General features: G+C 43.3%; 2 protein-coding genes across 3 annotated transcripts in view; one reads left to right on the top strand and one right to left on the bottom strand.

Annotated features, from left to right (window-relative positions):
• The window catches only part of mia3 (MIA SH3 domain ER export factor 3), a 97,614-nt gene extending 78,253 nt beyond the window's left edge, over positions 1 to 19,361 (top strand). Inside the window, exons 24-30 of one of the 2 annotated variants that reach the window (XM_080193057.1) lie at positions 349 to 489; positions 586 to 702; positions 6,654 to 6,767; positions 11,000 to 11,076; positions 18,409 to 18,477; positions 18,868 to 19,024; positions 19,108 to 19,361. In XM_080193057.1, the coding sequence (XP_080049183.1) occupies positions 349 to 489; positions 586 to 702; positions 6,654 to 6,767; positions 11,000 to 11,076; positions 18,409 to 18,477; positions 18,868 to 19,024; positions 19,108 to 19,355 (923 nt within the window). In that variant the 3' untranslated portion in view covers positions 19,356 to 19,361. The remainder of the gene's footprint in view (positions 1 to 348; positions 490 to 585; positions 703 to 6,653; positions 6,768 to 10,999; positions 11,077 to 18,408; positions 18,478 to 18,867; positions 19,025 to 19,107) is intronic. The other variant, XM_080193058.1, reaches the window with a different exon arrangement.
• A 1,499-nt stretch (positions 19,362 to 20,860) lies between these two features.
• Positions 20,861 to 25,444, bottom strand: part of aida (axin interactor, dorsalization associated) — a 94,664-nt gene continuing 90,080 nt past the window's right edge. The window contains exon 10 of the mRNA XM_080193059.1: positions 20,861 to 20,977. Within this exon, the coding sequence (XP_080049185.1) occupies positions 20,881 to 20,977 (97 nt within the window). The 3' untranslated portion in view covers positions 20,861 to 20,880. The remainder of the gene's footprint in view (positions 20,978 to 25,444) is intronic.

Raw genomic sequence — 25,444 nt, 5'->3', positions numbered from 1 at the left:
CTCGAACTCCTGCTGCTGACGGGACAGCTAATAGTTACACATCTGCATTTGGCCTTCAGTTCAGCTGCTGGCACTCGTGCAATTGTTCCTGATGCCTTTCCAGTCAGGAGCAGTAGTGAAGTTTAAAAGATGCACAAAATGCTCCTATAGTCCTCTAGGCAGCACAAATAAACACAGCCCTCTGATAAACTATAAATTCATAAAAAATGTTAATCCGTAGAACCTATTTCAAAATGAAACCAAACAGATTTCTGATCAGCCTTGTATTCCAGCGGCTTTCAACAAAAGATAGTATCTGCTGAAATCACAGCCTTATCCTTCTCATCCCTACTCCCTTGTATGTTCCAGGTCCACTGTCTCGTGATGACTCCTATGGGCCATCTCCTGTGAGTGGTGGAGCACCTTCACCACCATTGATGATGGAGCTCCCTATAAGACCTCCGTCTGTGAATGCAGGCCGTGGCTTCCCACGAGATCGGGGTGATGGAGGTAGGCAGAAAACATATTTATACTTGCACAGGTTCTCAATTTGTAAATGCATATCAACTGTTAATAACTGGCTTCTGGTCAAATTTTAACTTGCAGGTATGAGAGTTCCTCCAGGTGCTCTTGCTCCCCGTGAGTGGATCGGTCCTGGCCCAGATCGACTGGGACCACCTTCTGATCAAGGATCACCCCCACCACAGTGGGATAGGCGGCCAGGTAATGTTACAGAAATGAACTCCTTCTGTTCTCTCACTCTGCTGCTTCATTACATCACAGATTAATCTGATTATTGTTAAAGGGGTTATTTTCATAATTGCAAGGTGTATCTAAAGTGCTGCAAGAATTTACACATCTGCATCAATATCGATAGAAAGCTAGGTGAGAAATTAAATGAGGAGGACTTAAGGTCGCAAAGGGATACAGGCAGGTTGGTATTATATAAGAAGATGAGTATAATGTGGTGAAGTGCAAAATTATCCACTTGGGTAGAAAGAATGGAAAATCAGAATACTAAAAGTTGAGAGTCTAATAAATGTGACGAGTAAATTGAGGATTGCATGGAACCAGGCAGTTCGGCCCAACCTCTTAAGTCTCCATGGTAACCATCTATTATTTGCTTCCTTGTCTTTAATGCTTGTCTACAGACTTCCTCTTAAATGTATTTGCATTGTTTGTTGCAACTACTTGCTGTGGTAAGAGTTCTCGCCACTCTTTAGGTAACAAAAGGTCCAAAGGTGTGCTGGTTAGGTTCATTGGCCAACCAAATTCTCCCTCAGTGTACCTGAACAGGTGCTGGGATGTGGCAACGAGGGGATTTTCACAGTAGTGTTAATGTAAGACTACTTGTGACTAATAAACAAACTTTACTCTTTAACAAAAAGTGGATGAGAGAGAGAGCGGACTGTAGGAAAAATAAGTGTACTGACCATGATACTATGGTTCAGGGGAGCTGTTCAAGTGGCAGGAGAGAAGTGAAGTTGGGGATGGTATAGTTTGGGGATAGTCAGGATCAAGCCAGGGTTCAGGACATCTGCTCTGGGTTGGAGGTGGGGTGGCGGATTCAGTGGTCGTGGCCCGTGTAGGCACCAACAACAGAGGTAGAACGAGGAAGGAGGTTCGTAGGCAGTTTAGAGGAGTTAGGCACTATATTAAAGAACAGAACCTCCAAGGTTATAATCTGGATGATTATCTGAGCCACATGCAAATTGACAAAGAATATGTAGAATTAGAGGGATGAATGCATGTGGGAGAAGTGGGTGTCAGTTTGTGGGACATTGTTCGCTGGAGCAGGCGGAGTGAAGGAGCACTGAGTCAGGTAAGAAATTACCTGTTTAAACACTGTTTAAATTATTTAAAAGCATTTTCGTGGGCTTTTTAGTGTTTAGTAAGAACTTGTAGAACTGTTAGATCCATTTAACAGCATTTTCGCGGGCTTTTTGTATCTACCGCTTTAAGAATTCAAAGGGAGTGGATAGCAGGGATTTGTGGGTAAGCAGTCTTTTAAACAGCGCCAGGTTTAAAAGGAGGCCTGGTGTAGACAGCAGGCAGCGGAGTGAGAGGGAAGCTGAGTGAGCTGCTAGGGCTTAGGATCTAAGGGCTTGACAGAAAAGGGCCAGGTAAGTTTGCGTTGAAATCAGTGTTCAGTAGTACTACAGGGAATAATGGAGGGGCATGTGATGTGCTGTTTCTGTATGATGTGGGAGCTGGTAGACCCCGGGGTCCTTCCATGTGACCATGTCTGCAGTAAGTGCAGGTTGCTGGAGGAGCTCCAGCTCAAAGTAGATGAGCTGGCCTCTGAGCTACAGACACTGAGGCTCATCAGGGGGAGGGAGGGTGCCATTGATAATGGGGTGCAAGAGACATCCACACCCCCTAGACTGGCTAACTCTAAGGGTCAGGAACAGGAGGGGGCTGCTGAGAGGAGGAAGGAGGGTGGGGACCGGAGGAAGGAGGGTGGGGACCGGATGCCTCAGCTTCTCAATCTGCATAACAGGTTTGAGGTTCTTGCTTCCAGTGTGGACGAGAACGAGGGCTGTGAGGTTGGTGAGCAAACTGCACACGGTACAGTGATGCAGACACAGGACATAGACAAAGAGAAGGTGAAAAGGAACGTAGTGGTAATTGGGGATAGTGGGGTTAAGGGTATTGACACTGTCCTTTGTCACAATGACAAAGAGCACATAAGAACATAAGAAATAGGAGCAGGAGTAGGCCAACTAGCCCTTCGAGCCTGCCCCGCCATTCAATAAGATCATGGCTGATCTGTCGTGGCTCAGTTCCACATTCCCGCCCTCTCCCCATAACCCTTAATCCCCTCTCTCATCAAAAACCCATCAACCCGCGTCTTAAAAATATTTAGCGAGGCAGCCTCCACCACTTGAACGGGCAGAGAATTCCAGAGATTCACCACCCTTTGAGTGAAGAAGTTCCTCCTCAACTCCGTTCTAAACCGCCCCCCCTTTATCTTGAGGCTGTGCCCCCTAGTCCTACTGTCCTTTCTGAGTGGGAAGAGTCTCTCCACCTCTATCCTATCCATCCCATTCATCATCTTATATGTCTCAATGAGATCTCCCCTCATTCTTCTAAACTCTAACGAGTACAAGCCCAGTTTATTCAGCCTCTCCTCATAGCTCAACCCCCTCAACTCCTGTATCAGCCCAGTACAAGAGCCTTAACTGAGGTTAGGGGATTCCAGCAACAGAAAGTTTAAATTGGGTACATGAGGGAGCAGTGGCATAGCATTGTGAGGGGGAACTTGACTGTCATAGTGTGACATGCTGGAACAGGAAATGTAAACAAGAATATGCAACACACAGCAAATCCAGAGTTATAAACTACTGTAAAAAAATCAAAGCTGAATGTACTTAATTGAGTGCTCGAAGCATTTGCACACAACCTTCAAAAGAACAGGCCAAAGGGGAAAAGTTTTTAGTTTGTTTATTATTAGTCACAAGTTAACACTTTAATGAAGTTACTGTGAAAATCCCTTAGTCGCCACACTCTGGCGCCTATTTGGGTACACTGAGGGAGAATTTAGCATGGCCAGTGCTAACCTCTCACAGACACGGAGAACATGACCCAAGCCAGGAATCGAACCTGGGTCCCTGGCGCTGAGGCAGCAGTGCTAACCCCTGTGCTACTGTGCTGCCCATTGCCCATACGTTGTCGCATATATTGGTATACGGTGAAAAGTGTTGTTTCTTGTGTGCTTATACAGACACAACATATGCAAAGTGGTAAGGGTTAACCAGAGAACTGGGAAGTTTTTAGGATCAACTTTTTAGGATCAAGTTTTTAGCAGCAACTAAAAAGCTTACAAGAAGGGAGAAAATTAATTTTAAGCGAAACTTTGCATGCAGCAGAAAACAAGCTAAGAGTATGGACATATAAATAGAAAGCAGGTGGCTAAGGCCCACTGAACAAAGTGAATGAATTGATAACAGCAAACAGAAATGGTGGAAATGCTAAATACATTCTTTGCATCGGTCTTTACTGTGGAAGCCATTGCAGATATCCCTAAATTGTCAGGTGGAATGATTTCAAATAACATGGTAGAACTTAGACTATCCCTTGTGATAGGGATTACTGTATTAGAGAAATTCAAGGGACTAAAGGTGAGAAGTCACCAGGAGCTGATGAGCTGTATGCTCGGGCTTTAATGGCTGCAGAGATAGTGGATCCTTTGGTTGAAATTTTTCATAACTCACCAAATTCTGGGAGGACACTAGAAGATTGAAAAACCGTCAACGTGATGCCCTTGTTCAAAAAGGGAGAAATGCAAAAGGCAGGGAATTAAAGACCAATTAGTTTAACATCTATTATTGGCAAAAAGCTGAGTCAATAATCAGAAGAAATAGCTAATCATTTAGGAAAGCTGAATTTAATCAAGCCTAACTAACATGATTTTATCAAAGGTAAATCATGTTTGACAAATTTGCTTGAACTGTTTGAGGATGAAACAATATATAGAGGGGAACCTATCAATGTAACGTATTTAGACTTCCAAAAGTCATTTGACAAGGTGTCACATAAGAAGCTGGTGCATAAAATGAAAACCCATGGAATTGGAGGGTGTGTGTTGGAATGGATTGAAAATTGGCAGTCAGATAGAAAACTGAGTTGGAATAAATGGATCATTCTCAGAGTAGAAAGATGTGACTAGTTGAGCGCCATAGGGATCAGTTTTTGGCTCGCGATTGCTCACAATTTACATTAATGACCTGGAGGAGGGAACGGAATGCTGATGATACAAAGACAGGTGGAAGGGCAGGTTGTGATGAGGATACTGTGATTCTGCAATGGAATATGGATAGATTGGGTAACTGGGCAAAAACCTGGCAAATTGAGTTTAATGTGGGAAAGTGTGAGGTCATGCACTTCAATAGAAGGAACCAAAAGGCAGATTATTATCTAAATGGAGAGAGACTGCAGGTGAGTGAACTACAGAGAGACCTCGGTGTTCAGGTGCATGAATCACAAAAAGCTAGCAGACAGGTCCAACAAGTAGTTAAAACGGCAAATGGCATGTTGGCCTTTATTGCGAAGGGGCTGGAGTTTAAAAATAGGGAGGTTTTGTTGTAATTGTGCAGGGTGTTGGTGAGGCCTCATCTGAAATACTGCATATAGTTTTGGTCCCCTTGTCTAAGAAAAAGATATAGTAACATTGGAGGCAAAACAAAGGAGATTCACCAGGCTTATTCTTGGGATTAGAAGGCTTGTTCTATCAAGCGAGACCATAAAGTTTGGGTCTATATTCCCTGGTGTTTAGAAGAGTGAGGGGGTGACCCTGTTCGAACATATAAGCTCCTGCGTAGGCTTGACAGGTAGATGGTGAGATATTTTTACTTGTGGGAGAGTCTCAAACAAGGGGACATAGCTACAAGATAAAGGACTGATCGTTTAAAGTTTAGGCACTATTCACAGCTCCTCAGATACTGAAAAAGTTAATGTCCATATGCAGCAAGTAACATTTGTGCTTCGCACTTCAGTGACCAATCCCTTCATGAGACTATCTCCCTACGCCATTGAATGGCTTTACCATTGCTGAATATCCTACTATAAGCATCCTGGGGTTTACCATTGTCCAGAAGCTGAACTGGCTCAGTCATACAAGTACTGTGGCTGCAACAGTAGATCAGAAGCTAGGAATCCTGTGAAGAGTGACTTGTCTCCTGATGTCCCAAATCCTGTTCAAGTCAGGAGTGTGATGGAATACTGTCCTTGCTTGGATGGGTGCAGCTCTAACAACACTTGAGAAGCTCAACTCCATACAGGCAAATCTGCCCACGTGATTGGCATACCATCCATCACCTTCAACATTCACTCCTTCCACCACCATCACACAATAGCAGCACTTTGTGTCATCTACAAGATGCACTGCAACAACTTAACAAGGCTCCTTCTAAATCTGCAATGTCTACCGGTGTGAAGAGGAGCAGATGTATGGGAACACCACCAGCTGCAAGTTACTATTTGGTAGCACAGTGGTTAGCACAGCTGCCTTAGTGTTTTGGAGTTGGGTTCAGTTCTGGCCTTGGATGTCTGTGTGGAGTCTGCATGTTCTCCCCTTGTCTGTGTGGATTCCCTCTGGGTGCTCCGGTTTCTTCCCACAATGCAAAGATGTGCAGGTTAGGTGAATTGGCCATGGTGAAAAAAAACAGTTGGATGGATCAACGATGGTAAATGTGTGGGGGTTATGGGAAGAGGGCATGGGCAAGATGTTCTGTCAGAGTTGGTGCAGACTCCGTGGCCAAATAGCCGCCTTCTGCACTGTAGGGATTCTACGATTTAAGCCACACACCATGCTGACTTGGAATTCTGAATACAATTCTTTAAATATTGATGGGTCAAAGTCCGGAACTCCCTTTCTAATAGCACCATGTATATACCTATACTACATGGACAACAGTGGTTCAAGAAGGTGACTCGCCAGAAACCCCTTGAGCAATTAGGGATGGGTAATAAAAATGCTGGCCTAACCAGTGACACCCATGTCCTGTGGAAATACTTTTTTTTAAAAAAAAGGATTGAAGAATATGGGATTGGGTGGGAAAATGGAGTTGAAATAGCAGTTCGATCATACTGAATGGTGGAGCAGGCTCAAGGGGGCTGCCCACTCCTATTTCTTATGTTCTGTGGCTAACTCCTATTTAACGTTGCTCTGTCAGGTCCAGTGGATGGCTTTTCTGGACCACGGAGACCACCTTCAGAATCAGGTGTAATATCTGGAAGAATGTCTGGTCCAGGTGAAATTCGTGGGCTCCCACCTCCTAACCGAGCAGGTAAATATTCAAATTTTAACATAATTAAAATATGGTTTGGGATTGGTTTCATTAATTAATGCATTATGTTACATTCACCTAATTTTAACTACACCACAAGATTTTGCTTTCTTTTTAAAGAAAACACATTTTATTGTATATAGACCAAATTAAACTAAACAAAGTTTACATAGTACAGAGCCACATATGCCAGGCCTATTGTTTACTACTTTCCTCCCCCCAGAATTCTCTTAATTGTTAAAATATAACCATACATATGTCATAGTCCTTGAGAAACTACAACGTTTAATTCTCCTTGGCTCCAGTTATTCTCAGAGGTAAAATTTCGCATTTAACACCTTTAAACTGGATGCTTTAGCCCCCTGTTCTTGTTACTTTTTAATACTTTCAAGCTGCTTATTGCTCTCTTTACCACTAGACTCGGGGATCAGTGCGGATTCTTCCATTAGTTCTAAACTAGGCAATTTCCCGGTTTCTGTTCTCTCTCAAAATTCAAACTAAAATTAAGCCTTACCCGCATTCTACATGGTGAAAGATTAAGTCTGATTTTTTTGTTGCTCTGCTTACAGCATAGGACTAGCTAACTATCATTTACTTTGGCTATCTCTTAGCCGCAAACAGACAAGGCCCAAATTGCAACTAACTGGGTGCCTCTGCACCTCTTTACGCAGTCTCAGGTTCCGTTTTGTTTCCTTAGAAACTGGGAGGATCAATTTCTCTTTCTTGTTTCCATTTCACTTGTTTTCAGTTAGGTCCTGCATTGTTTTAATTTTCTCCATTTGCTATTAAATCGGTCTTTCACTTCTGATCTTTAAAGTGTAATAACCTCCCGGCTTGATGACATTGCATTCACATCAAGGGCATGGTTTTCTGTACAACCTGCCACGTGTTTTGCAGTGGCAGAGGCAGCCTGCCATTGAACAGCAGAGGGATCTTCTGGTCCCACTACTGTCAATGGGTTTACCGTTGAATGCACTCCTGCTGCTGGGAAACCCATGGCGGGAACATGCCATTGACAGGCTGAGAAGATCCCGCTGGTGTGAACAACCAGAAAATTCCAGACCGAGTTTACCAATTTTAAATTAGGACCCAGTTAAAACATTAATTTTTAAAACTACAAGTTATATTCTAAAATTAAGACATATTCCAAAGTACATAAATGGTGAACTAAATATTTGCAACAATATTCATGATTTCCAAAGAAGCCGTCTTTTAAGTGCAATGTGTCATTCTCAATCTTGTAAATCTAGGTTCATGGAAAAGACTGACAAAATATCAGAGTAGTCCGATGAGTGGTCATGCATGTTCCTCCATTATATATACTAGTATAGAAAGTACGAACTCTCAAGCCATCCGAACTTTTACTCCATAGTGCAATTTTGAGTACTATTTTCAGTGATGTTTAGCCATTCAAACCTGATCGGTTTCAGTACCTGCCTTATGCTGAATCATTGACCACGAATGACATGGGACCAAATATTGTGGAAATCTCCACATGCTAGATATTGAAACTGGATACCACATGGATGTTAGGTGAGGAGGTCATGGTGTGTCACAATGGAATTGCACACTTCTCTCTCAAAACGAACAGCCATTTTGCTGAACTATCTACCAATCATTGATGTCTGTAGACTCTGTGCAAGCTCAAATCAGTGCAGGCAAGGAGAAAACAAAGCACAATGCAGTTCACATCCCCATTTGACCTAGCAGCCAGTGATTAACTTTGATGTGCAGTCAGTTACTTAAGTGGATCTGGCTACTAGTTTCCATATTGAAAAATATAAAATGGGAAGCTGAAATACAAAATGCTGGAAGTACACAGACCAGACAAAACCAATTAAAACACCCCCTTCCACACCGCACTGCTTTATCTCTTGTTCTTCCCTCTCCCAAAATGTCATAACTTGTGTTTTTACTGATTCTTATTAATGTGTGTAATAGTTTCCAATTTTTGAATGACCAGATATCATCATTTTGTAAGGGAATAATTGCTAGACAGGGCACCAAGAAATTTTGCTTTGAAAATAACTGCTTTTTACTTCCACCTGAGCAGGCTGTTACGATCTTAGTTTAATGTCTCCACCAAAAAAGAGCACACGTCAGTACAAAACTATAGTATTGGTCTAGGTCTTGCAGTGTGCTTGCTACCTGTGACCTTCTAGTTTTGGCAGCACTTGGAAGGGTGGAAATTTGTTAGTTTTGGGTTGGAGAATATTGCCAAAACACCTCAGCCAGATGGATCTTGGATCCACGAAGGTGGATCTGCAACTAACAGTATCATGTGAATTATAGGCATATTTAGCTGAATCCTTAACTGTCACTTGAGGGCGGAATCTATTATCTTTGAGAAAAGCAATTTATTTTGAAGTTATCCAGGAATTTGAATCAGTATTTTTACCTTAAATATTTAATTTAAATGAAAATGTCACAGAATCACACTGTGGGTCATTCAACCTGTTGTGCCTGTTGCAGCTATTTGAAAGAAGTGCTCAATTGCTCCCAACACCTGTTGTTTCCCCAAGCCCTGCAAATTTCTCCTCAAATATTTGTATCCAATTTCCCTTTGAAAGTTGCATTGCAAATAAACTGTGAAACCAATTATCCTAATCTCACTTAGTGATTATTTTCCAAACCTTGCTGGATTCCGGGGAAGTGCCGGAAGATTGGGAAACGGCTAATCTAACGCCGTTGTTTAAAAAGGTTAGCAGGCAAAAGGCAGGGAATTATAGGCCGGTTAGTTCAACGTCTGTTGTGGGAAAAACGCTTGAATCCATCGTCAAAGAAGAAATAGCAAGGCATCTTGAGAAGAATTGTTTGATAGAACAGACGCAGCACGGATTCGTTAAGGGGAAGTCGTGTCTGATGAATTTATTGGAATTCTACGAGGATGTGGATGTGGTGTTTCTCGATTTTCAGAAGGCGTTTGATAAGGTGCCGCACAAAAGGTTGTTACAGAAGGTTAGGGGGCATGGAGTTGGGGGTAGGGTGTTAGCGTGGATAGAGGATTGGCTGTCAAATAGGAGGCAGAGAGTAGGTGTCAATGGGTGCTATTCGGATTGGCGGTTGGTGACTAGTGGAGTGCCCCAGGGATTGGTGCTGGGGCCTCAGCTATTTACCATTTATATAGATGATCTGGAGGAGAGAGCTGAGTGTAGGGTGTCGAAATTTGCTGATGACACAAAGATAGGTGGAACAGCAAATTGTGCGGAGGGTGTAGAAAGACTGCAGAGGGATCTAGATAGGCTGAGCGAGTAGGCGAGGAACTGGCAGGTGGAGTACAATGTTGGCAAGTGTGAGGTTATCCACTTTGGCAGGAATAATAGTAGGAAGGACTGCTACTTAAAGGGTGAAAAGGTGCAGCATGCTACGGTGCAGAGGGACCTCGGGGTCCTTGTGCATGAGTCGCAAAAACCCAGCCTACAGGTGCAGCAGGTGGTCAGGAAGGCAAATGGGATGCTGGCCTTCATAGTGAGGGGGATTGAATATAAAAGTAGGGAGGTCTTGCTGCAACTGTACAGGGTACTGGTGAGGCCACAGCTGGGGTACTGTGTGCAGTTTTGGTCGCTGCACTTGCGCAAGGATATTTTGGCCTCGGAGGGAGTGCAGAGGAGGCTCACTAGGCTGATACCAGAGTTGAGGGGGTTGAACTATGAAGAGAGGCTGAATAGACTGGGCTTGTACTCGGAGTTTAGAAGGATGAAGGGGGGGATCTTATTGAGACGTATAAGATGATGAAGAGGATGGATAGGGTAGAGGTGGAGAGGTTCTTCCTGCTCAGAAGGGACAGCAGGACTAGAGGGCACAGCCTCAAGATAAGGCGGGGGGGGGCAGTTTAGAATGGAGTTGAGGAGGAACTCCTTCACTCAAAGGGTGGTGAATCTCTGGAATTCTCTGCCCATTGGTGGTGGAGGCTGCCTCGCTAAATATATTTAAGTCGCGGGTAGATACGTTTTTGGTAGACAAGGGGATTAAGGGTTATGGGGAGAAAGTGGGAAAGTGGAACTGAGACACGACAGATCAGCCATGATCTTATTGAATAACGGGGCAGGCTCGAAGGGCTAGATGGCCTACTCCTGCTCCTATTTCTTATGTTCTTATGTTCTAATCTCACCTTTACATATTTTACCAATACTGACCTGCCATCCACTTGATAAAAACCATGAATTTGAACACCTGTACTGAATATACCCTTAACCTGGGGATTTTATAATAAATTTTATCTGCTTCAATAGAAATGGGCCCAGGTGGACCAGCACAACTGGCAAGTGGCCCAAGGACATCTTCACCAAATATGACAGAGACTGCATTGGTAAGATTTGCTTAGTTGATCATAAATTGTTGAAATTGTCGTTTTCTCCACTCTCTTAAGGGACATGGACTTTCGAAGATGTGGCGAGCTACTGATTTAGCTTTCCACTGCTATATGTAGCTGGATCGTTTAATACTATTTGGCCCTGCTTTTATCTCCCTAAAATGCTTACTGTTCCAGGATCATTGTGGAATGCGAAGAAGACGGCAGGCTTCTTTTCTATACGGCAGACCATCTTCTTAAGCCCCTGCAACAAGTTTGAGGAGCTCAAATTTAATTTATTATTGTCACATGTATTAGGATGAAGTGAAAAGTATTGTTTTTTGCATGCTGTATAAAGCATACCATACTTGGAGAGAGTACAGAATATTATGTTATAGTTACAGCTAGATTGTAGAAAAATATCCGCTTAATATACAGTAGGTCCATTCAAAAGTCTGATGGGAGCAGGGAAGAAGCTATTCTTGAGTCTGTGGTATGTGTTCTCAGACTTTTGTATTTTTTTTCCCAATGGAAGAAGGTGGCAAAGAGAATGTCTGGGGTGCATGAGGTCCTTGATTTTAGAACATAGAACACTACAGCACAAACAGGCCCTTCGGCCCACAAGTTGCGCCGATCACATCAATACCTACCAATCCATAGACCTATCTATAACCCCCAATCCCATTAAATCCCATATACTCATCCAGAAGTCTTTTAAAAGACCCCAGCGAGTTCGCCTCCACCACCACTGACGGCAGCCGATTCCATTCACTCACCACCCTCAGTGAAAAACTACCCCTAACGTCACCTCTGTACTTGCTTCCCTGCATCTTAAATCTGTGTCCTCTCGTAGCGACCATTTCAACCCGGGGAAATAGCCTCTGAGAATCCACCCTATCTATTCCTCTCAACATTTTATAAACCTCTTATCAGGTCGCCTCTCAACCTACGCCTCTCCAGGGAGAAGAGTCCCAGCTCCCTCAACCTATCTTCATAAGGCATGCCTCCCAATCCAGGCAACATCCTTGTAAATCTCCTCTGCACCCTTTCAATAGCTTCTACGTCCTTCCTATAGTGAGGTGACCAGAACTGCGCACAGTACTCCAAGTGGGGCCTGACAAGGGACTTATGAAGTTGCAGCATTACCTCCCAACTTCTAAACTCAGTCCCTCGATTAATGAAGGCCAGTACACCATACGCCTTCTTGACCACATCCTCCACCTGCGAGGCCGATTTAAGAGTCCTGTGGACCCGGACCCCAAGATCCTTCTGCTCTTCAACGCTACTAAGACTCCTGCCCTAGATAGTGTACTCGTTCATCCCATTGGTCCTGCGAAAATGGACCACTACACATTTATCCGCGTTGAAGTCCATCTGCCACTTCTCTGCCCAGTCTTGCATCCTATTTATGTCCTGCTGCAACTTCTGACATCCTTCCAGACCATCCACACCACCACCGACCTTCGTGTCATCGGCGAACTTACTAACCCATCCCTCCAGTTCCTCATCTAGGTCATTTATGAAAATGACAAACAGCAAGGGTCCTAGAACAGATCCCTGGGGCACTCCATTGGTGACTGACCTCCATGCAGAAAAAGACCCATCCACAACCACTCTCTGCCTTCTGCAGGCAAGCCAGTTCTGGATCCACAAGGCCAAAGCCCCTTGGATCCCGTGCCCTCTCACCTTCTCAAGAAGTCTTGCATGGGGGACCTTATCAAACGCCTTGCTGAAGTCCATGTACACCACATCCACTGCTCTTCCTTCGTCAATGTGTTCAGTCACATTTTCGAAGAACTCCACTAGGCTCGTAAGGCACGACCTGCCCTTGACAAAACCATGCTGACTATTTCTGATCATGCTAAACCTCTCCAAATGCTCATAAATCCTGTCCCTCAGAAGCCTCTCCATCAGCTTACCAACCACTGAGGTCAGACTCACCGGTCGGTAATTTCCCGGGCTATCCCTGTTCCCTTTCTTGAAAATAGGAACCACATCCGCAATCCTCCGGAACCTCTCCCGTCTCCATCGACGACGCAGAGATCATCGCCAGGGGCTCTGCAATCACTTCCCTCACCTCCCACAGTAACCTGGGGTACATCCCATCTGGTCCTGGCGACTTGTCTATCTTGATAGAATTCAAAAGTTCTAATACATTGCTGGCTGGTTTTCTGAGGAAGTGGGAAGTGTAGACAGTTGGTGAATGGGAGGTTGGTTTGCGTGATGGATTGGGCTACATTCACAGTTCTTTGTAGTTTCTTGCGGTCTTGGTCAGAGCAGGAGCCTTACAAGCTGTGGTGCATCTGGAAAGGATGCTTTCTATGGTGCATCTGTAAAAATGGGTGAGAGTCGTAGTGGACATGGCAAATTTCCTTAGCCTCCTGAAAAAGTAGGAGCATTGGTGGGCTTTCTTAACTATGCCACCAGTGTGGAAGGGCCAGGACAGGTGGTTGATGATCTGCATACCTGCAAACATAAGCTCTCGACCATTTCCACTTCACCACCATTGATGTAGATAGGGGCATGTTCTCCAATACACCTTCAGAAGTCGATGTTTTACTGATTTTGAAGGAAAGATTATTGTTGAATGATGAATGCAGGTGGGCTTGCCAGGAGCAGCACCAGACATGCCTAAAAATGAGGTGCCAACCTGGTGAGACTGCAACACAGGACTACTTGTGTGTCAAATAGCAGATGTAGTATGTGATGTACAATCCCACAGCCAGCAGACCAGATCTAAACTCTTCAGTCCTGCCACACCCGCTTGTGAATGATGATGGATAATTAAACAACTCACTGGAAGAGGCTCCACAAATATCCCTATTCTCAATGATAGAGGAGTCCAGCAAAATATAAGACTGAAGCATTCTCAACAATCCTCAGCCTGACGTGTCGAGTGGATGATTCATCTCTCCTGCAGAGATCTCCAGAATCTCAGATGCCAGTTTTCAGCCAATTTGATTGGTTCCATGTGATATCAAGAAAAGGCTGAAGGCACTGGATACTGCAAAGGCTGCGAGCCCTGATAAAATTCCAGCAATAGTACTGAAGGCTTGAGCTCCAGAACTAGCTGTGTCCCTAGCTAAGCTGTTCCAGTACAGCTACAACACTGGCACGTACCCAACTATGTGGAAAATTGCTCAGCTGTCTTGTCCACAAAAAGCAAGACAAATCCAACTCCACTAATTAATGTCCCATCAGCTCACTCTTGATCATCAGCAAAATGAAACGAGGTGTTATCAAGGGCACTCACTCAGTGATAATCTGCTCACTGATCCTTGGTTTGGGATCCACCAGGATCACTTAGCTCCTGACATCATTAGAGCCTTAGAGTCAGAGGTTTTCAGCATGGAAACAGGCCGTTCGGCTCAATTTGTCCATGCCATCCAATTTTTACCATTAAGCTAGTCCAAGTTGCCTGTGTTTGGCCCAAATCACACCATACTAATCTTACCCAAACACTGACAAAAAAGCTAAATTCAAGAGTTGAGGTGAAATTGACAGCTTTTAATATCAAAGCAGCATTTACCTGAGTGTGGCATCGAGGAGCCATTAGACATAGTAACAGTTCTATTGAGTCTGCTTCATTCAATAAGATCATGACTGATCTGATATGATCCTCAACTCCATTTTACTGCTTCATCCTCGATTTCCTTACTGATTTAAAAATCCGTCTTTTCTTAGCCTTGAACATAACCTAACGACCCAACCTCCACAGCTCTCTGTAGCAAATAATTACACAGCTTCACTACCCTCTCAGAAGAAATTCCTCCTCATCTCTGTCTTAAATGGGTGACCCCTTACTCTGAGAATTTGTCCCTGGTCCAACTCTCCACAAAGGGAAGCAAGCCATCAGCACCTAACCTATCAAGCTCCCAGAGAATATATGTCTTAAGGTTTTGATTTGATTTGTTATCACATGTATTAGTATACAACGAAAAGTATCGTCTCTTACATTCTATACAAAGCGTATTGTTCATAAAGAAGGAAATGAGAGAGTGCAGAATGTAGTGTTACAGTCGTAGCTAGGGTGTAGAGAAAGATCAACTTAGTGTGAGGTAAATCCATTCAGAAATCTGATGGCAGTAGGGAAGAAGCTGTTCTTGAGTCAGTTGGTATGTGGCCCCAGACCTTTGATCGCTTTTCTGACGGATGAAGGTGGAAGAGAGAATGTCCAGGGTGCATGGGGTCCTTAATTATCTGGGTTTTTTTTGAGGCAGTGGGAAGTTTCTTGCAGTCTCAAACAGGAGCCATACCAAGCTATGATACAACCAGAAAGCATGCTTTCTGTGGTTTCATCTATGTTCCCTCTCATTCTTCTTAACTCCAGTGAGTACAGGCCTAAACTACTCAACTTTTCCTCATACGAAAATTCCTCCATACCAAGGTTGGGGGGGACACCAACCTAATGAACCTTCTCTGGACTGTCTCCAATGCCTCTGTATCTTTCCTCAGATAAGGGGACCAAAACTATTAACATAATTCTGGGTGTGGCCTAATTAGTGCCTTATCTAGTTTTAGCAGCACTTCCCTATTTTTATATTATATTCCCTTTGAAATAAAGACATTCTATTTGCCCTCTCCATGACCTACTGAACTTGTGCTACCTTTTTACGATTTATGCATGAGGACTCTCAAATTTCTACTGCAGCTTTCTGCAGTCTTTCTCCATTTCAGGGCAGTATGGTGGCGCAGTAGTTAACACTAGTGCCTCACAGTGCCAGGGACCTGGGTTCGATTCCTGGCTTGGGTCATTGTCTGTATGGAGCATGTTCTTCCTGTGTCTGCATGATTTTCTCCAGGTGCTCAAAAGATGCGTGGGTTAAGTGGATTGGCCATGTTAAATTGCCCCTTACTGTCAGGGGGACTAGCTAGAGTAAACGTATGAGTTTATGGGGATAGGAGCTGGGTGGAATTGTTGTCAATACAGACTCGATGGGCTGAATGGTTTCCTTCTGCATTGTAGGATTCTGACTTTAAATAATATTCAGCTCTTTTATCCAACTGCCAGAGAACATAATTTCACATTTTCTGACATTTATGTTCCATCTACTAACTTTTTGGATACTTACTTATGAGTAAATCCCTCTGTAGACCATTTTTGCATCATCCACATTTACCAATACTGAGCCCATAGCTGTGAATGTTACGGTGTGCCAACTGCTCATCCAGATACTTTTTAAAGGGTGTGAGGCATCCCGCCTCCATCACCCTCCCAGGCACTGCGTTCCAGATCATCAGCACCCTCTGGGTAAAAAATGTTTTTCTCAAATCTAACTCCCCCCCCCCACCCCCCTCACCTTTAACTTCCGTTCCCTCGTAACTGACCCTTCAATCAAGGCGAACAGCTGCTCCCTATCCACCCTGTCCATGCACCTCACAATCTTGAGCACCTCAATCAGGTCACCCCTCAGTCTTGTCTGCTCCAGAGTAAACAACCCCCAAGCCTATCCAACCTCTCTTTACAACTTAAATGTTCCATCCCATGCAACATCCTGGTAAATCACCTCTGCACCCCAGCCCATATGTTCATGTCTTTCGTATAATATGGTGACCAGAATTGCACACAGTGCTCTAGCTGTAGTCTCACCAAAGTTCTGTACGACGTCATTGTGACCTCTCTGCTTTTGTAATCTAGACCCTGATTGATAAAGGCGATGTGCTATATGCCTTTTTCACTACCTTATTAACCTGCCTTTCTGCTTTCAGAGATCTCTGGACAAACACACCAAGGTCCCTTTGTTCTTTGGAACTTCCCAGCGTCAGACCTTTCATAGTATACTTCCCTGTCAAATTACTCCTTCCAAAGTGCATTACCTCATACTTTCAGGGTTAAATTTGATCTACTTATCCACCCACTTGACCATCTTGTCTGTATCTTCCTGTAACCCAAGACACTCACTTAACCACCTGGCCAATCTTTGTCATCGGCAAACTTGCTGATCCTACTCCCCACAGTCATCCACGTCATTTATATAAATGATGAACAACAAGGGGCCCAGCACAGATCCCTGTGTACGCCACTAATCACTGGCCTCCAGTCACTACAGCCATCTGTCATCACCCTCTGTCTCCTACTGCTAAGCCAATTATGAATCAACCTTATCTGATCACCCTGTATCCAGTCTATTCACAACTTTACATTTGTTCCTGAGATTAATTTCTGATCTGATTTATGCCATTTCTAGGCCCACCTTTTCCTCCCTCTGTATCTTTGCCCTGTTAGCTCATTTGGTGCAGAACAAACATTATGTATATTTATTACCACTGACAGTTCCAGTACCTTCCTTGCTGGTCTCCCTGAGAACTCTGCTGCCTGTGTCTTAACTTGCAGCAAATCCCATTCTCAATCATTGCTGTGTTTGCAAAAGAGGCCAGAATTAGAGTGCAGATACTTCAGGTTAGAGGAGATTACAGAGATAGGGAAGGATGTGGTGCAGCAACATCCTGACTTCAAAATTTTCATCCTTGTTTTTAACTCCCTACATGTAATCTTCCCCTCTATCCCTGTAATCTGCTCTAGCCTCACATCCCTCCCTATCTCGAATCTCCTCCAGTCTAATTCTGATCTCTTTTGCATCCTCAGTGAATTGCTGCACCACTGGGGGGTGTGCCTTGGCCCAAAATTCTGGAAATCTTTCTGTACCTCACGCACCCCCCCCCCCCCCCCCCCCCAACCACCACCACCACCAAGAGACACCTTAAAACCTTCCTGGTTGACAAATCTTTTGGTTATGTTTCCTAATGAAAGCATGACAAAAGAGCAAAAGTAAAGGTTATTTGTTGTCATAAGTAGGCTTACATTAACACTGCAGTGAAGTTACTGTGAAAATCCCCTACTCGCCACACTTGGGCACCTTTTCAGATACATTGAGGGAAAATTTAGCATGGTCAGTGCACCTAACCAGCACGTCTTTAGGACTGTGGGAGAAAACCGAAGCACCTGGAGGAAACCCACACAAAAGTGAAACCTTCTAAGTGTTCATTTTGAAGATGCTCACACGTGGACAGAATGCTAAGGGGAGTACATGGTTAGATGTGCACAACAAGAATTTCTGGATTTGTCAAATTTGGCCAATTTTATCTTGGATCGGAGTGGCTGCTCTACATTTAGGATCAACTCTCTTAGGAACTTGGCACAACATCGAGGACTGAAGGGCTTGTACTGTACTGCTCTATATTCTATGAAAAGTCCTGATCAGTATTTTGAACTCCTGTTATAAAATACTAATGACAGTATCTGATGAGGACCAAGTTAGTACCAATACAGTTAGCTGAGTTTCACATTTAACTGGTTTGCTATTATTTTACCCCTCACCTTATTTATTATTATTTTATTTTTCTCCAAAGCAAGATATTGATAAGCCTGAAGAGTCAGTATATTTCTCTAAACCGCCCTCCTCTGAACATACAAAGACAGTGAGTACCAGGAGATTGAATCTGTGCACCTTTAGAATTTTTAATTGCACAGCTGTGTTGATGGTAAAAGCAGTGTGTGCTAAGCAATTATTTGCAAATTTAAAGCAAACTGATTTGAACTCAGTTCAACCTGAATTGGAAGAAATGAAAACTTTGTGCTTCAGTCACCACTTCCTATTCTAGAACTATCAAAGCAACGAACTATTTTAAGAGTTATGTTTTGTGGTTTGTAAAAGCTTATTTACACAGCTCTAACTGCTCCTTAACGGAATAAAATCTTGAGTACAGATCCTAATGCTCTCATATTTGCTGCTGAAAATTTCTAAGTCGTTGAAGAAATTAGTCTTGGGAATATTGTGATTAAAATCTTTTCTCCTCTTTCTACAACAGGTGAATGCTAATACTCTTCAGGCTGCACCATCTTTTCCTGGAACACCTATTATGAATTCACCAATGGGTGGAATAACTCCCCTGGGACCCCGACATGGGCCTCCTCCAGCAGCCAGAGGCACCTATGGACCAGTCCCACTTGCACAAAATCATTTAGGTAGGAGTAACTTATTCTAAAGAGTATTTTTAACTCTGTTAGATTCTGCTAATCTGAGTCCTGATTGTTCTTGTATTTTGCAGTGCGTGTTCCAGCTCTTCGAGACTACCCTCCAGGCCCGTTCTTCCCTCCAGGCCCATTTCCTCCTCCAGGTCACAGACCTTTTCTTGCTGGGCCCTTACCACCACCTCATGTTCTGAGAGACTTCCCACCTGGTGCCAGGGAATTTCCTCATGGGCCACGGACCCTTCCTCCTGGTCCGACACTGCCACCTGGTAGCCGGGAATATCCACCAGGCTCACATCCGCCAGAACCAGACAACCGCTCGTGATTTTAAAGGCACTCTGAGGCCAGGCTTTCAACTTGACTGATCAGTCATCTCAGGCAGTTGTACTTTTAATGTATGTCAAAGTATTCCATGGGCCTCAGTTCTTCTGTTTTCATTGCCCAGAAATTAGGGAGAATTTCACTAGCAACAATCTGATTATGACGTTTAAAATGTAATGCTTATGGAGAATCCCATCACCCTACATCAACAATAGCTTTCACCCTGAGGTGACAGGGTCAAAGTCAGTCATCAGTTTGTAATTCTTCAGCTGGAAAACCCCTTGGACTTCTGGATGTTTCAATTTTGGAAATGGATTTGTGGAGCAGATTCTCAATTAATTAAGTGTAACTGCTGGTTACAGTTTTGAAAACTTCACTTGGAATCAGTTTGTCACAAGATAGCCACTCTGCCAATCAAAGGAGTTAATTGTGCAATATTAGGGTGCCTGTGTCTCTTGTGTAGTGGTATAAATCTGCTAATGTGACCAGTGTTTTGAGGCCTTTTTATTTTAAATGGTTGGGGGAAAAATCTTTTCCTGTGGAAATAGCAACTGATCAGTGAGCTGCCTGATTGATATAGTCATGGCAATACATTTGTAATTCATACGTACTTCAATGAACCCATCCATTTGTCTCCTGCAGCCTGTTTTAGTTTGATTTCTGTTTAGGAAAGACAAAACAGGAATACTCAATTAAGGCCAGATGTAACTTATTTTACTATTGAGAAAATTTATTAATAAAGATTAAAATTACTGGGTTGTCAATGAACATTACTCAGTGCTGTTCTTGTCCCATTCTCTTTGCCAGTGATTTACATGTGGTGGCTACTAACCATACAGATTAGCACAGTATGAATCTAAGCAGTGTTTTTCTTAACTTCCCCTTCTATACATGAATCTTTATTATTTGTTATTAAACAGGATGCTAACATGCTGTTGTAGTGCAATGATTAGACATTGAATAGAATACATTTTTTAGAAACAGCTTTGGGCCAATACCACACTCTGGTACTTCAAATACATTTCTAGCTAAGCATCTGCTTGCCTTTAGTTCCAAACAGCCAGAAAGGTCGTTGTTGAAAGTACCATTACACAACATTCCCACTCACCTTTATATCAGGAACCCTCTCTTTGTGCACTCACTTTTATTGTATTAGTTAACTAAAAAACTACTGCCTTAAACCAGCATAACCAAGGTAATTTCAGCAGTTCCTTCGGTTTAAATAAGTTAACAATTGCTGTATTAGCTACCACAGGTAGTGTAGGTATTTTTCATTCTTCAGTACACTGAATAATTCTGCCACTGTTCCAGGATTAATTAATTATAAAATGGTAATGTTAATCAGCATGAAATAGTTTCCTGAATTGCAGCAGCTTGGGGACTTGAGATGTCTTCATGGGACACTGAACAATGATGCTGTGTTCTTATTGCAAGTACTGGATCATAAACGTGCTACACAGTGCTAGTTTTGTTGTACACATACACATTTATCACAATGTTTGTTCATGTGCCACAACGCATATAGCAGATCATTCTTTGTGCAATGTTTGATGGAGGTGGAGATAGAGTGGTTTCTTGGTCAGCAAATGCAATTTTTTTCTCTTGAAGTCTGTTGGCTTTTTGTATCTAAGCAGAAAGATGAGAGAAGATAACGTCTTTAAAAATCACCTTTGTCATCATCTCTTTTCCCAGTATAACAGCACAATCACAGAATGAGCTATCAAATGCTTGACCAAAGCGGGTCAGTTTTAAGCAGCATCTTAAAGGAGAGGGATTTGGGGAAAGAAATCCAGCATTTTAAAGCAAAGACAGCTGAGAGAATGGTGCAATAGTTGAAATGTTTGCACAAGAATTGGAAACACGGATAAAATTGATGGAGAGAGAGCGATAGTAAAGTTCTGTAAGCAAATGGGTAACAAATGAAGAAAATTCAGAATGTTAAGAAAAGAGCAGCAAAGTTTTGAATTTTAATTGCTCCACTTTTAGTTACCGAATACCCTTCCTTCAACCTCACTGCCTCCCCATCTTGTTTTCCTCCTTGACCAGTTTTTGGTTATTTGACTAATATCTCTTCCTGTGGCTGTCATTTTGCTATGAAGCACCTTGGGATGTTTTGTTACATTAATATGAATATTTATTGGTGGGGGGCATGGTTTTAGATGAGAACCAGTTTTTATGTAGGGTAGAAGATGGGAGGCTGGCCAGCAGCCCATAAGAGTTAAATTTAGAACTAACTTGGTGTATGGATGAAGGTTTCAGCAGCAGATGAGGTGAATCAGGATTGTAGTCAAGTGATGTTACAGAAGAGAAAGCCTGCAGTGATGTTGATGGTGTAGACAGGTGGTCAGAATCTTCTCATGGGTCAATGCAGTTAGATGGAAATAGTAAACATGGTAAGATTTGTAGTAGTGACTAACTCCAGTCTTCCCAGTATAAAATTTCTGCTCATCTAATGCTGGATTTCAGACAAACTATTGGAGAAGATTCTTAGGTACAGGATTTATGCACATTGGAACTGAATGGTCTTGATAGCAAAACCATGCTGTCTGTTGCATGTGGGAGGTCATGTCTCACTAATTGAATTTTTTTGAGGTGGTGACAAGAATGATTGTGACAAGGGAAGAGCAGTGAAGGTTGTCGACATGGACTTTAGTAAAGCTTTTGACAAGGTCCCTCATGGCAGGCTGGTGCAGAAGATTAGATCTCATGGGATCAGGGGGTGAACTAGCTAGATAGATTCAGCACTGGCTTGGCCATAGAAGATAGAGGTGAGCGATGGAAGTTTTTCTGATGGAGGTCTGTAACTAGTGATATTCTGCAGGGATCAGTGCTGGGACCTCTGCTGTTTATCATAAATGACTTGGAAGAAAACATAATTGGTCTGATTAGCAAATTTGTGGATGATACTAAGATTGCCAAAGAATACAGTAGCATATAGATAAGCTGGAAAATTGATGGAGAAATGGCAGATGGAATTTAATCCAGACAAATGCAAGATGATACATTTTGGTAGATCAAATTCAGGTGGGAACTATAAAATAAATGGCAGAACAATCAGGAGCACAGGTGGAAAAGGTGATGAAGAAAGCACATGACATGCTTGCCTTCATTGGACAGGGCACAGTATAAAAGTTAGCAAATTGTTACAGTTGTATAAAACATTGGTTAAACCATATCTGGAATACTGTGTCCAATTCTGGTCACCACAGTATCAGAAGGTTGTAGAGAGTTTGGAGAATGCAGAAAAGGTTTACCAGGATGTTGCCTGATAAGGAGAGTATTAGCTATGAGGAAAGATTGAATAAACTAGGATTGTTCTCCCTGGTAAGACGGAGGCTGAAGGGTGACCTGATAGAAATTTATAAAATTGAGATATAGATAGGGTGAATGGTTGGAAGCTTTTTCCCAGGGTGGAAAAGGTGGAACAGGTTCAAGGTAAGGGGTGGGGGTGTGGTCCTGTAGAGATGTGCGGGGCAAGTTTTTTAAAACAATGGTGGAGGCCTGAAATGCACTGCCAAGTGAGGTGGTTGTGGCAGTTACATTAGCCACATTTAAGACATCTTGATAGACATATGAACAAATGGGGGAAGAGAGATAAGTGGTTGGTTTAGTTAAGTAAACATGATCAGCGTAGCCTTGGAGGGCTGAAGGGTCCGTTCTTGTGGTGTTCTTTGTAATCAGCGAGACAAATTGCATAGTGAAGGGTTCTAAGGCACTGGCAGTGATGGTGATAGAGCTGGCTGTTACTGGCATACATGTGGAACTCAAGTGTTTACAGATGACATTAGTGCTTTTTTGGGGGAGGGAATGGTTGTAGCATGTCACAATCATTACAGCGCAGGCAGTCATTCAGCCCATCATCTCTATAAAGTTTGTTCATTAGTGTCACAAGTAGACTTACATTAACACTGCAATGAAGTTAGTGGAAATTCCAAGGATCTACAAATGACCAATTAACTTAGTGCCAAAGATGGTAGGAGTGGAGGGCCTGAATGACTTTATTGTTACTAGAGAGGCGGTGCTCGACAGACTGGAGGGACTGATTGTGGACAAGTCCCCAGGACCGGATGGAATGCATCCAAGGGTTCTGAAAGAAATGGCGGAGGTGATAGTGGATGCCTTGGTGGTTATTTTCCAAACGTCGCTGGATTCCGGGGAAGTGCCGGAAGATTGGAAAACAGCTAATGTTACACCGTTGTTTAAGAAGGGTGGCAGGCAAAAGGCAGGGAATTATAGGCCGGTTAGTTTAACGGTTGTTGTAAGTAAAATGTTAGAATCCGTGATCAAGGAGAAAATAGCGAGGCATCTTGAGGAGAATTGTTTGATAGAGCAGACGCAGCACGGTTTCGTTAAGGGGAAGTCGTGTCTGACGAATTTATTGGAGTTCTATGAGGATGTGTCTAGGGCGGTGGATAGAGGAGAGCCAGTGGATGTGTTTCTTGATTTTCAGAAGGCGTTTGACAAGGTGCCTCACAAGAGGTAATTACAGAAGGTCAGGGGCCATGGAGTTGGGGGTAGGGTGTTGGCGTGGACAGAGGATTGGCTGTCAAATAGGAGGCAGAGAGTGGGGGTCAATGGGTGCTATTCAGATCGGCGGTTGGTGACTAGTGGAGTGCCCCAGGGGTCGGTGCTGGGGCCTCAGCTATTTATCATTTATATAGATGATCTGGAGGAGGGAACTGAGTGTATGGTGTCGAAATTTGCTGATGACACCAAGATTGGTGGAACGGCAAATTGTGCAGAGGGTGTGGAGAGTCTGCAGAAGGATCTAGATAGGCTGGGCGAATGAGCCAGGAACTGGCAAATGGAATTTAATGTTGGCAAATGTGAGGTTGTCCACTTTGGTAGGAATAATGGTAGGAAGGACTGTTACTTATATGGCAAAAAACTGCAGCAGGCGACGGTGCAGAGGGACCTCGGGGTCCTTGTGCATGAGTCGCAAAAACCCAGCCTGCAGGTGCAGCAGCTGGTCAGGAAGGCAAATGGGATGCTGGCCTTCATAGCGAGGGGGATTGAATATAAAAGTAGGGAGGTCTTGCTGCAGCTGTACAGGGCACTGGTGAGGCCACAGCTGGAGTACTGTGTGCAGTTTTGGTCACCGCACTTACGCAAGGATATTTTGGCCTTGGAGGGAGTGCAGAGGAGGTTTACTAGGCTGATACCGGAGTTGAGGGGGTTGAACTATGAGGAGAGGCTGAATAAACTAGGCTTGTACTCGTTAGAGTTTAGAAGAATGAGGGGAGATCTCATTGAGACATATAAGATGATGAATGGGATGATAGGATAGAGGCTCTTCTTATGCTCTGTTTCTATAAATAAAGCCTAGGATACTGCATGCTTTATTAACCAAATCGGTCCAGCCACCTTTAATGACACATGCACTTATTCACCTAGTCCCTCTTCTCTGACAGCCCCTTTTAGAGTTGTGTACCCTTTATATTGTCTATATTCAGATAGAACTGAACACTTGATAGGCAGAAAACAAGATGGATATACCAACTTGCATCACTCATATTATGACAAAAGGACATTGAACATTCCATAGTAAAACATTACTTAACAGAATTTGACACTGGGCCATATGAGAATATATTAGGATAATGACCAGAAGCTTGTTAAGGAAGGAGCTTTTTAAGAAGTTTTGAAAAATGTGCATGGGGTGGCATAGTGATTAGCACTGCTACCTCACAGTGCCAGGGACCTGGGTTCGATTCCTGGCTTGGGAATCCTGTACGGAGCCTGCATGTTCGCCCCCAGGTCTGCGTGGGTTTCCTCCGCAGTCCAGAAGATGTGCTGGTTAGGTGCCTTGGCCATATTAAGTTCTCCCTCTATACCTGAACAAATGCCAGAATGTGGCAATGAGGAGACTTTCACTTACTTAATTGCAGTGCTAATTAAGTTTACTTGTTACACTAATTAAATAAACTTTGCAGGTTGAGGAAGATCTAAACATGGCCGAGGCAGCTGAAGAGAAGGATGAGAATTTGAAAAGTGTTGCTGGACCTACGTCAGTGAGCACAGGGCTAGAAACAGAAAATCAGAAGAGTAGACCATTCAGGTCTTGGAGCCTGCTCCACCGATTATAATCATGGC

This window comes from Carcharhinus amblyrhynchos, chromosome 7 (assembly GCF_965287045.1).
Source record: "Carcharhinus amblyrhynchos chromosome 7, sCarAmb.v2.hapA, whole genome shotgun sequence".
NCBI lineage: Eukaryota > Metazoa > Chordata > Chondrichthyes > Carcharhiniformes > Carcharhinidae > Carcharhinus > Carcharhinus amblyrhynchos.
The sequence above is the reverse complement of the archived record's forward strand: the minus strand, read 5'-3'. Positions and strand labels throughout refer to the sequence as shown.